This window comes from Callithrix jacchus, chromosome 2 (genome assembly GCF_049354715.1).
Source record: "Callithrix jacchus isolate 240 chromosome 2, calJac240_pri, whole genome shotgun sequence".
Taxonomy (NCBI): Eukaryota; Metazoa; Chordata; class Mammalia; order Primates; family Cebidae; genus Callithrix; species Callithrix jacchus.
This window is the reverse complement of record NC_133503.1, coordinates 10,391,041-10,403,550: the sequence shown is the minus strand read 5'-3', so window position 1 is coordinate 10,403,550 and position 12,510 is coordinate 10,391,041. Positions and strand designations below refer to the sequence as shown.

The window sequence follows — 12,510 nt, the reverse complement described above, 5'->3', positions numbered from 1 at the left end:
TGTTGACCAGGACGGTCTCGATCTCTTGACCTCGTGATCCACCCTCCTCAGGCCTCCCACAGTGCTGGGATTATAGGCGTGAGCCACCGCGCCCAGCCTACCTTGCCCTTTATCATTCCTTCTTTTCTTTTTCTTTTGATACTGAGTGCAGTGGTGGGATCTCGACTCACTGCAACCTGGACCTCCTAGGCTCAAGCAATTCTCCTGTCTGAGCCTCCCGGAATAGCTGGGACTACAGGCACGCGCCACCGGGCCCGGCTAATTTTTGTATTTTTTGTAGAGACGGAATTTCACCATATTGGTCAGATTGGTCTGGAACTCCTGACCTCTGGTGATCCACCCGCCTCGGCCTCCCAAAGTGCTGGAATTAAAGGCTTGAGCCACCACACCCTGCCTCCTTCTCTTTTTGTTCCCGTTTTCATACTGATAACATTGAATTGCAGTCTTTTACTTACACGTCTTCCTTACTAAACAGAGCTTCTAAAGATCAGAGATCTTATATTTTCCCCCGTAATCTTTTTAATGTTGATAAACAATGGAATGAATAAATCAATGAATGAATGAATGGCTGAGGAAACTGAGCTACGCCAAAGTGTACTGGCAGACTACCAGATTTTTTTAAAACAGCTTTATTTTTTAATTTATATTTTTTAAATATAATTTAAATTATTTAAAATAAATAACATGCCATACAATTCATAGGGTGGTGCAATCGCCACCACAGTCTAATTTTAAACTACGTTTATACTGCTAAGAGAAAGCCTAATACACCATCAGTCACTTTCTATTCCCCACCCCCAAACCCACTCCCCAGCTTTTAAAAGGGTCTCGGGCCCTTTTAATTTGGACGCGATCCTTCCACTGGATCGCCTCCGGTTGGGTGTCACGCTAGCTGCGCGGGAAACCTCAGGAGTCAGAAACAGGTGTTGAAGGCGGGCGGCATTTTCCAAACCAGGTGTGTCTTGGGAGCTACGGGACGATTGCGTTTCCCCGAGTCGCGCGCGGATGACGTACAGGCGCGCGATGACGCGACGCGAGGCGCGGTGCACGCTGGGATATTTAAGTCTCCTCCGCGGCGCGGCGCCGCGATGTCTCCGGCGGCTGCGGCGGCTGGAGCAGGCGAGCGGCGGCGGCCCATAGCGAGTGTCAGGGACGGCCGTGGCCGGGCCTGCAGCGGGCCGGCCGGGGCGGCGCTCCTCGGCCTGTCGCTGGTCGGCCTCGTGCTGTACCTTGTGCCGGCTGCGGCTGCGCTGGCCTGGCTGGCCGTGGGGGCTACCGCGGCCTGGTGGGGACTGAGCCGCGATCCCCGAGGTTCGCGCCCCTTGTCCTCCTTCGTTCGGAAAGCGCGACATCGGCGAACATTGTTCGCTTCGCCTCCAGCCAAGTCTACAGCCAACGGAAATCTCCTAGAGCCGCGGACCCTGCTCGAAGGACCCGACCCTGCCGAACTGCTACTCATGGGCAGTTACCTGGGCAAGCCCGGGCCACCGCAGCCCGCCCCCGCTCCGGAGGGCCAGGACTTGCAGCAGAGGCCTGGCCGCCGCCCACCCGCCCGCTCTGCGCCGCGCTCCCCGCCGACCCATCGTGTTCACCATGTTTACCCCTCTCTCCCCACTCCTCTTCTCCGACCCTCCAGGAGGCCTTCCCAACGGTAAGATACGCTGATCTTGCCAGATCATCCTCTGGCTCGACTGACTTGAAATCGAGGACTTGACTTTTAAATCCGATTTGCTTTTTCGTCAAGTCCGAAGGGGATTGTGTGTGGTTTTGCCCTCCTTAACAGCACCTTGGTGTGTGCCAGCCGTCTGTTACCCCCTCTAACTCTTGGGATGAGATGTTGTGTTGCCAAAACAATTCCCTTCTTTCCAGTTCTAAAAACTCCCCGAATTTTAGTGCAGTCTAGATTTAGCCTAGATTTAGATTTTCCCTCTCAAATTGTTGAAGTCCTTTTTTGAGACAGCTGTGAAGCAGCTGTCACTCTCTGCCCTTAGATGGAATAAGGGAAAGTTGCCATTAAAACGCCGTGTTCTGTGTTGCTTAGAAAGAGACTTCAGTTCTTTGGAAAATGTCTGAACTGGTGGGTTTTCAGCCCTTTAACATTTTAGCGTTCTTTTATGCTTTGCTTCCATGACTTGTTTTGCCTTCTCTGCAGGGATTGTGGGACTTTACCAAATCGGTTTGTAGTAACGCCTCGAAGACGCTATCCGATCCATCAGGCCCAATATTCCTGTCTGGGGGTACTTCCCACAGTGTGCTGGAATGGTTATCACAGGAAGGCTGTGCTGTCCCCTCGCAACTCCAGGATGGTGTGTAGCCCGGTGACTGTGAGGATCGCCCCTCCTGACAGAAGGTTTCCAAGGTCTGCGATGTGAGTATTAATACTCTCCCTTTTCACGTCCACTTCATTCTTGCAGTTGTTCCTGTGACAATATGACCACAACGCAGAAAAGAAAGGACGGAGCCGCTTATTTGAATGAGAAACACCAAATTCTAGTAAAACCTTTTGTTTTTCACTTTTTGCCTTTGACGAAAAAGTAGCTTTACTTGCTGAGGGCAGCCGCTGTGAGTGTATAAATTAGACTTTGGCCCGTTGGTTACTTCTGATTTCCTGTAATGAAGTCTTTGCTATATGGCGTAGGAATTAAAATATCTTAAGGCTACAATCTTGTCTGTCATTATAGACCAGAGCAGATAATCAGCTCAACATCCTCCTCACCGTCAAGTACTGCCCCAGACCCATGCGCAAAGGAGACTGTACTGAATGCCCTCAAAGAGAAGAAGAAAAGGACAGTGGAGGAAGAAGACCAAATATTCCTTGATGGCCAGGAAAATAAAAGAAGGTAACAGGCTCAGGAGAGTACTAAGCCGGTTTCCCGCGTGGACTCCTATGGGATCATAGGAGTAGATCATCCCATAAAGGTGCAGAGGCCACCTGCAGTTTGTGAGCCTTCTTCATAGGTCCCCTTCTTTGGCTTCCATGGAAGAACCTGATGCCAAGGGTTTTAATGCTGTACATTTCGAGGCACAGGTTAGATCAGTGTTATAATTTACCTTTCCCATGAGCAGTAGAGAGAAGCAAACAGCTGTCAGCCATGTTAGCCTCATGCTTTTGATAGAAATGTGTCAAAGTTTATTTTCAAGAAAGAAGGCTCTACGTCTTCCCCCCAGAATTTTGTGGCGTTCAAGTATTTGGGTAACCACGCGTTCCAGTGTCTTAATTGTGCTGAAGGAAATGCTTGTGAAAGAAAAGTGAAAACTGTAGTGTGGTAGATTTATCAGTAATGAGATTAAAACCAATTTCCTGGCTAAGTGAGGTGGCTCATACCGGTAATCCCAGCACTGGGAAGCTGAGGCGGGAGGATCACCTGAGGTCAGGAGTTTGAGACCAGCCTGGCCAACATGGTGAAACGCCGTCTCTACTAAAAATACAAAATTTAGCCGGGCGTGGTGGCACACGCCTGTAGTCCCAGATACTGGGGAGGTTGAGGCAGGAGAATTGCTTGAACCCGGGAGGCAGAGGTTGCAGTGAGCCTAGACTCTGCCACTGCACTCCAGCCTGGGCGACAGAGCAAGACTCTGTCTCAAAAAGAAAAAAAAACAAACAAACTATTTTTCATGTGGTTTATAGACTAGCCTAATGAAAATGGACTAAATAGTTTTCTAAGTATAGAAAGAAAGGAAGTTGAAGTGGCTGAGAATTTATTGAGCACCCATTGTATATGAGACCCTAGTCTTACAAGTGCTGTGGTGGATAGAGCAGTGGACAAGACAAAATACCTGCTTTCATGGGACGCTTCTGATGGAAGCACCATTTTATAAGCCTGCTGTGGTGGTGTACACCTATAACCCTAACACTTTGAGAGACTGAGATGGGAGCATCACTTGAGCCCAGGAGCTCAAGACTAGCCTGGACAACGTAGTGAGACCTTACCTCTATAAAAAATTAAGGAATTAGCTAGGTGTGGTGCTGCATACCTGTAGTCCCAGGGACTCGGAAGGTTGAGGCAGGAGAATCACTTGAATCCGGGAGGCAGAGGTTGCAGTGAGCCAAGATCATGCCACTGCACTCTAGCCTGGGCAACAAGAGTGAATCTCCGCCTGGAAAAAAAAAAAATTTACCTTTCAGAAGCTTAGGGATTTAAAAAAACCCTTTTCTGGTCTAGCATGGAGTCTGTGCTCCATAGAGTTAGTATAAAGTCCCAGAAATGTGAGAATACACTTTAAAGGGACATGTCATTTCATTGAGAACTTTTTGATTTGTTACAGGCGCCATGATAGCAGTGGCAGTGGACATTCAGCGTTTGAGCCCCTGGTGGCCAATGGAGTTCCCGCTTCTTTTGTGCCTAAGTAAGTGCAAGTCCTTATGGATGAAATACCAGCTGTTTGGAAAAAGGACACTGTCAGAGCTGTTGCCCTATAGATTTTCCTCTTTGTTTTTTGTATTGCTTAATTCAAGTTCACATCTTTGAAATTAGAGAGGAACATTTTGAGCAACTTGCTGCAGTTACCTGCTTTCTGTCTAATTCCCTTTCATATTCTTGAGTTAATATGGATGAATGGCTCACGCCTGTAATCCCAGCACTTTGGGAGGCCGAGGCGGACAGATCGCCTGATGTCAGGAGTTTGAGACCACCAGCCTGGCCAACATGATGAAACCCCATCTCTACTAAAAATACAAAATTAGCCCAGCTGGTGGCAGGTGCCTGTAATCCCAGCTACTCAGGAGGCTGAGGCAGGAGAATTGCTTGAACCTGGGAGGCGCAGGTTGCCGTGAGCCAAGATTGCACCATTGTGCTCCAGCCTGGGTGACAAGAGCAAGACTGGCTCAAAACAAAACAAAAAAAAGGATGAAATATGAAATGTGCTGGTGAGAGTGAGAGGTTTTATAAATATATTTAATAACTACACACATAAACAGAAGGATTGCAAAGTTTGTGCAAAGTGGATAAAACAGTATGGATCTCAAATGTTCCATTTCTACATGTCAGTTTAAAAATAAATTGGTGGAAGATTTGGATGGAAAGGAAAGTGGCTCAGAAGTATGTGTGAAGAAAACTTAGGATCACTCAGATCTCCTCTGAGTCAGCAGTGTGATGTGGCTCTCGGGAAGGCTCATGTGCCCCTGGTCTGTGCTGTTAGAAGCAAGACTAGAACGAGGCAGGTAGACGGTGTCCCCGCCCTCTGTGGTTCTGGCTGTCCGTGGAGCGCTGTGGCCAGTTCAGTGTGCTGCACCGCAAGGGAGGGTGGACACAAGTGGAAATTCATTCCCGGGGAAGCAACAAAGATACTAAGGAGATTTGCAACAGCCCAACGTGGGGGGCGGGGGGGTGACGGGGTTTTGGAGGTCTGGAAGTATTAGCCCAGAGGAGAAAAATCTCGGGGGGGATAAGGAAATAAGTGAGGGAAGGATAATGGTCCCCCAAAAACCAAAAGACTGTCCCTTGAAAGAAGTGAAATAGGGCCAGACACAGTGGCTCATGCCTGTAATCCCAGCATTTTGGGAGGCTGACGCGGGTGGATCATGAGGTCAGGAGTTCAAGATCAGCCTGGTCATCATAGTGAAACCCCGTCTCTACTAAAAATACAAAAATTAGCCGGACATGGTGGCACATGCCTATAATCCCAGCTTCTCAGGAGGCTGAGGCAGGAGAATCACTTGAACCCAGGAGGCAGAGGCAGCAGTGAGTGGATTCCGCCATTGCACTCTAGCCTGAGTGACAGAGGGAGACTTCCCCCCGCCCCCCCAAAAAAAGAAGTGAAATAACTTGCTCTGTTTAGCTTCACATGGGATTCATAGGTGAAGGCTGAAGGAAAAGCATTTTAATCTGATGTCTTATGGTTTATTCTCCAGTGAGAATAAACTGGTTCATGGTCGGCGGGGGTCACTGTAGGAGAGAGTTGTCTACATTGTAACGGGTTGGATGACTGCCCTACAGGAAAGATGCATAGGAGATTTCTGTTTCAGTTTGAGGTGTGGAAAAATGATGAGTTCCTCTTAACTCTGATTTGTTTAACAGCTTTATTGAGGTATAATGTGACATACAATAAACGGTACTTGTTTAAAGCATATGCTACATTTTGACATGTAAATACCTGTGAAACCATCCTGCCATCACGATAATGAACACTCACCACCTCCAAAAGTTCCCACATGCCTGTAATCCCTCCCTTTAGTTCCACCCCTGTGCCCAGGCATCCACTGATCTGCCTTCTGTCACTTGTAGATAGGTATGCATTTTCCAGAATAGTCTTTAAATGGAATCATACATTTAAGTTTAAATATTTGGCTTTTCTTACTGACTTTGTCAGATAGATTTGGCCAGGTTGTTAGCAGTAAAAGTAAAAGGCATTATTCTCTTCCCTTCATGTTTATGAAGGAAGACCTCATGACACCGTGGGTGAACCCATGAAACAATGTTGCCTTTAACAGAGTATCTGTCTTTTTCTCTTTTCTTAGGCCTGGGTCTCTGAAGAGAGGCCTTAATTCTCAGAGCTCAGATGACCACTTGAATAAGAGATCCCGAACCTCTTCCATGAGCTCCTTGACAAGCGCTTACCCGAGTGGCATCCCTAGCTCCAGCCGCAACGCCATTACCAGTTCCTACAGCTCCACTCGAGGCATCTCACAGGTACAAGTACAGCTCTGGTGATGTGGGGGAAATGAATTCCCAGCATTCATTCATTGATTAGGGCCAGACGAGGTGGTTTGGTCCTGTAATCCCAGCACTTTGAAAGGCCAAAGCAGGAGGATTGCTTGAGTCCACGAATTCAAAACCAGCCTGGTCAATATAGTGAGACTTGCCTGTAGAAAAGAATTTTTAAAGAAATTTTTAAAAAATAAAATAATTGATTAGCAAAGATTTACTAATCACCTTCTATCTGTCAGACGTTAGGACTGTCTCTAAGCTAATAGAAGATACAGACCATTGAATGATCAATGCAACAGAGTCGAAAGCCTGGAATATAAACCAGTGCATGTGTGCGAGCTGATGCGAGACAGAGCTGCCATGTAGATTAACGGTGAATGGGAAGGTACACTGAGTCTAGGTTGTATTGGGTCATAAAAGAGATTGATCATAGGCATTTAGAATTAAGTGCAGATTTTTAAAACAAGAAGTCATGATTTTTTGGAAAGGGGATTATTACATAGTATAGGGAGCAGAGCAGGCTTTGCCACTAGACAGACTTAGGTTCAAATCTTGGCTCTGAGGCTGGGCGGGGTGGCTCATGCCTGTAATCCCATCACTTTGGGAAATCAAGGTGGAAGAGCCTCTTGAGCCCAGGAGTTCAAGACTAGGCTGTGCCACAAAGCAAGACTGTGTCCAAAAAAGAAAAAATGCTTGGCTTTGACATCGAGTAGCCAAAGGTCTTGGGCAGGCATATCACTTAACATCGCTTTTTCTTGTCTCTGAAGTGCTGTTGTAATGATTGAGGGTAATATTGGAAAAGCACCTATTAGTGGCCATCAATAAGTAGGTACCCAGTACACAGCAGCCAGACAAAAAGATGTAAACAATGTTGGAGAAATATTTTTTGTTTGTTTGTTTGTTTTGAGACGGAGTCTTGCTCTGTCACCCAGGCTAGAGTGCAGTGGCGCAGTCTCGGCACACTGCAACCTCCAGCTCCCAGGTTCAAGTGATTGTCCTGCCTCAGCTTCCCGAGTACCTGGGATTACAAGCGCCTGCCACCATGCCCGGCTAATTTTTGTATTTTTAGTAGAGACAGGGTTTCACCATCTTGGCCGGGCTGGTCTCAATCTCCTGACCTTGTGATCCAACCGCCTCAGCCTCCCAAAGTGCTGAGATTATAGGTGTGAGCCACCGCGCCCAACCCGGATAAATGTTTTTGAGAGGAGAACCTTTTGAGACGAGTTCATCAGCCCAGAAGGCTCTGATAGTCATATAAATGAACACTAATAACCGTAATACCGGCCGGGTGACATTTATTACACCAAAAATGCTGGTTTCTAATTACTTTGATCCTAGTACATGCAATTTTTTTTTTCTTTTTTGAGATGGAGTCTTGCTCTGTTGCCCAGGCTAGAGTACAGTAGTGCAATCTTGGGTCATTGCAATCTCTGCCTCCCAAGTTCAAGCGATTCTCCTGCCTCAGCCTCCCAAGTAGCTGGGACTATAGGTGTAAGCCACCACACCTGGCTAATTTTTGTATTTTTAATAGAGACAAGGTTTCACAATGTTGGCCAGGCTGGCCTTGAACTCCTGACCTCAGGTGATGCACCTACCTTGGCCTCCCAGAGTGCTGGAATTACAGGTGTGAGCCACAAACTGTGCCCGGCCTGTGCAATTTCAAACTTACAATATCAGTGTCATTATTAACACTGTCATTATTAAGACTGCTGAAGTCAGCTTAAGAATTGTTTGTGATTCGTTTTGTCTTTATATCCCTCTGAGACTACTAGGGACATGTGATCAGTATATTGTGTTTTAAAGTAATGTTAATTTTCCTTTGGTACACCAACTTTATACACAGTGAGGTTCATTTGTTCAGTATGTTTGAAAGATTTCTGTGTGTTCCTTTTTGAAATAGTTCTGTTTTAAATTATGTAAAATCCTTAAGTTGTTTCAAAAAACATATACCAAAACAAGGTACACTCAGAAATTCAGTTTCCATCCCTTTCCACTCTACATTTTTCCTTCCTCTTCGTTTTTATTACTTTTCGATTATCCTTTGTTCTTTTCTAAGCAATATGCCTATCAGTGTATCTGCAAACCGCCACCTTCTAACATTTACGGCAGTGCACGGTATATACAGATTTGAACCTTGCTTTCTTCCCATAACACGCAGTTGAGGTCGTTGCATGGACACTCATCTTCTGTCTTAGAACTGCAGCAGTCCTCTGTTGGCAAACATTGTGTTGTTTTTGTCTTCCGCTATCACAGATAATGCTGCAAAGAATACATTTGTTCATATGTCCTTTCACCCTTGGCAGTTTTGCCTCTGGAAACTTGCTAGATGTCAGGTTCTCAGGTCAAAGGTTAAATGTGCATATAATTTTGCTGGATATTGTCAAATCCCCCTGCAGAGCATGTACCTCTCAGCATTTCCCTCAGCGTTGTATGAGAGGGACCATTTCTGCATGGCCTCATGAGCAGATTTAGTTACGGTAGCTTTGGGGTTTTACCAATTTGACAGGCAAAAAATAGTACCTAGACTGGGTGTGGTGGCTAACTCCTATAATCCCAGCATTTTGAGAAGCTAAGGTGGGCGGATCACCTGAGATCAGGAGTTCAGACTAGCCTGGCCAACATGGTGAAACCCTGTCTCTACTAAAAGTGTAAAAATTAACTGGACATAATGTCGCATGCCTGTAATTCCAGCTACTCAGGAGGCTGAGGCAGGAGAATCTTGGAAACCCAGGAGGCAGAGGTTGCAGTGAGCAGAGATAGCGCCAGTGCACTTCAGCCTGGGTGACAGAGTGATAGAATCTCAAAAAAAAAAAAAAATAGTAGCTAGCCAAACATGGTGGCTCACACCTATAATCCCAGGACTTTGGGAGGCCGTGACAGGAGGATCACCTGAGGTAAGGAGTTTGAGAACAGCCTGGACAACATGGCAAAACCCTGTCTCTACTAAAAATACCTGTAATTCCAGCTACTTGGGAGGCTGAGGCAGGAGAGTCTTGGGAACCCAGAAGGCAGAGGTTGCAGTGAGCAGAGATAGCACCACTGCATTTCAGCCTGGGAAACAGAGTGAGACTCCATCTCAGAAAAAACAAAAGAACTATCTACTTTTTGTTTCATGAGTGATTTGATCATCTATTCATATGTTGAATGATTATTTTCACTTCTGTTTCCGTGCATGCTGGTTCACATCCTTGGAGTTAGCATACCATTTTTCTGAAGGGCTACCACTCAAATCTCATGTTTGAGAGGTTTTCCTGTACTGGAGAGACTCATTTCAAATGAACCAAAGCTTTTAAAGTAAAGTAGAAAACAGTAGACACCACAGAAGTGCAGTATTACAAGAAACAGGCTCCTCTCACGTTGCTGGTGGGAGTGGTTGGTGCAGCTAGCTAGAGGGCTGTGTGGCAGGAGTTGTTGACAGAGAGAGATGCACACGCCTTTTGATGAAGCAACTTTACCTTTAGGAAGTTAGTTACTCTGCGCACATACTGGCAGCTGTGTACGAGGACTGACTGTAACATTGCTTTCATAACAGCAGCTTGGATACAGTGTACATGTGTCTTTTCAGGGAGCTGGTTAAATAACAGTATTTCCTAAGTTGAAATATACTATGTAACTATGATAAAGAATAAGGCAACTAAGTACTTACGTGAATGATCTCAAAAATAAGTTACATAAAAACAAGGCACAGAACTGTATAGTATCCTCTATTGTTTGGACTTTTTAAAATCTTTTAATATGCATAGAATAATTCTTAGAGGATATATTAGAAACTGTCATTGAGATAAAAAAGGAAATTTACCTTTTATCGTACATTCTCTTTTTTTTGAGACAGGGTCTCATACTGTTGCCCACACTAGAGTACAGTGGCATGATCTCATGGCGTGACCTCGGCTCACTGCCACCCCTGCCTTCTGGATTCAAGCGATTCTCCTGCCTTAGCCTCCTGAGTAGCTGGGATTACAGGTGCCCACCACCATGCCCAGCTAATTTTTTTTTTTTTTGAGACGGAGTTTTGCTCTTGTTACCCAGGCTGGAGTGCAATGGCACCATCTCGGCTCACCACAACCTCCACCTCCTGGGTTCAGGCAATTCTCCTGCCTCAGCCTCCCGAGTAGCTGGGATTACAGGCACATGCCACCATGCCCAGCTAATTTTTTGTATTTTTAGTAGAGACGCGGTTTCACCACGTTGGCCAGGCAGGTCTCAAACTCCTGACCTTGTGATTTGCCCGCCTCAGCCTCCCGAAGTGCTGGAATAACAGGCGTGAGCCACCGCACCCAGCCTATGGTACATTCTTATGGTAATGTAATGTGCAAGTATTACCTTTCCTGGTTTTGGCTTTTTTAAGTAAAAGATCTCTGTCCCAGCAATCCCAGTCTCCATCCAGTAGGTATCCGTTGTTAACATTCTTACTGTGTGCAAACACAGATCATACCCAGAATTTTTTGGCTGTTCTACATAACAGGTTCAGAGTATATTTGCTTTTTAAAACTCATCTTTTCTCTTTTATCCATTATATCTTGCATAGCATTTCATGTAATGTAATTTGCTCACTCTTTAGTTGACCTTTTTTACTACAGTATAATTTATAGAAAAACACAAATTGTAACCACCACCCAGGTCAAGTAATAAAACATTTTCAGCACCCAGAAACCTCCCTCCTGCCCATTCCCCATCACTGCTCCTTCCTTTCTTCCTATTAGTGCCTTACATGGTATACCCTGTTTTTGAATTTTATATAAATGGAAATAGAGTATGCGTTCTTTGGTGTTTGACTTCAGAGATGTGTCCACATTCTTGCACATAGCAGTAGGTAATTGTCATTGCTGAATACTGTTCCACACTCTGAATATAACCATATGTTCCACACTCTGAATATAACCACAGTTAACTTACTCGTTCTGCCATTGGACATCTGAGTTTCCAGTTTGAGGCTATTGTACATAATATTAATATAAATAATTGTCTGAGTCTTTTGGTACACGTAAAGTATGTGTATGTTCCGTAGATATTGCTAAAAAAATTTTTTTCGAGACCAAGTCTTGCTCTGTCCAGGCTGAAGTGCAGTGGTGCAATCTCGACTCACTGCAACCTCCGCCTCCCAGGTTCAAGTGATTCTCCTGCCTCAACCTCCCTAGTAGCTGGGACTGCAGGCTCATGCCACCACACCCAGCTAATTTTTGTATTTTTAGTAGAGATGGGGTTTCACTGTATTGGTCAGGCTGCTCTCAAATTCCTACCCTCAGATGATACACCCACCTCAGCCTCCCAAAGTGCTGGGATTACAGATATGAGCCACTGTGCTCAGCCTTTTGTTTGTTTTTCTGTTTTTTGATTTTTTTTTTCTGAGACAGAGTCTTACTCTGTCACCCAGGCTAGAGTGCATTGGCACTGTATTGGCTCACTGCAACCTCTGCCTCCTGGGTTCAAGTGATTCTCCTGCCTCAGCCTCCCAAGTAGCTGGGATTACAGATGTGTGCCATCACACCCAGTTAATTTTTTCCATTTTTAATAGAAATGGGGTTTTACCATGTTGGCCAGGCTGGTCTCAAACTTCTGGCCTTAAGTGAGCCACTTGCCTCGGCCTCCTGAAATGCTGGGATTACAAGCATAAGCCACCACGCCCAGCTGCTAAGCAGTGTATTAAAGAGGGTGTTTTAGTTTACATTCTTACCAGCAGTATATGAGATTTTTGTTATGTTGTTCCATATCCTTACCAACTCTTGGTATTGCCAGTCTCTTTAGCCATCCCGGTAAGTGCGAAGTAATATTGCATTGTGGCTTTAGTGTGCATTTCCCTGATCACCAGTGACATAGAAGCACCGACTTCTTAATACTTCATTGTGGCTTTAGTGTGCATTTC

The 12,510-nt window shown here is 45.6% G+C and overlaps 1 protein-coding gene across 2 annotated transcripts in view; it reads left to right on the top strand.

The window, feature by feature from the left end:
- The window catches only part of POM121C (POM121 transmembrane nucleoporin C), a 61,900-nt gene that overhangs the window by 36,297 nt on the left and 13,093 nt on the right, over positions 1–12,510 (top strand). The window contains exons 1-5 of one of the 2 annotated variants that reach the window (XM_002743935.6): positions 1,053–1,651; positions 2,153–2,368; positions 2,682–2,840; positions 4,267–4,347; positions 6,458–6,629. In XM_002743935.6, coding sequence (XP_002743981.6) covers positions 1,089–1,651; positions 2,153–2,368; positions 2,682–2,840; positions 4,267–4,347; positions 6,458–6,629 — 1,191 coding nt within the window. In that variant the 5' untranslated portion in view covers positions 1,053–1,088. Of the gene's footprint in view, positions 1–1,052; positions 1,652–2,152; positions 2,369–2,681; positions 2,841–4,266; positions 4,348–6,457; positions 6,630–12,510 lie in introns of those variants that run through there. The other variant, XM_008981708.4, reaches the window with a different exon arrangement.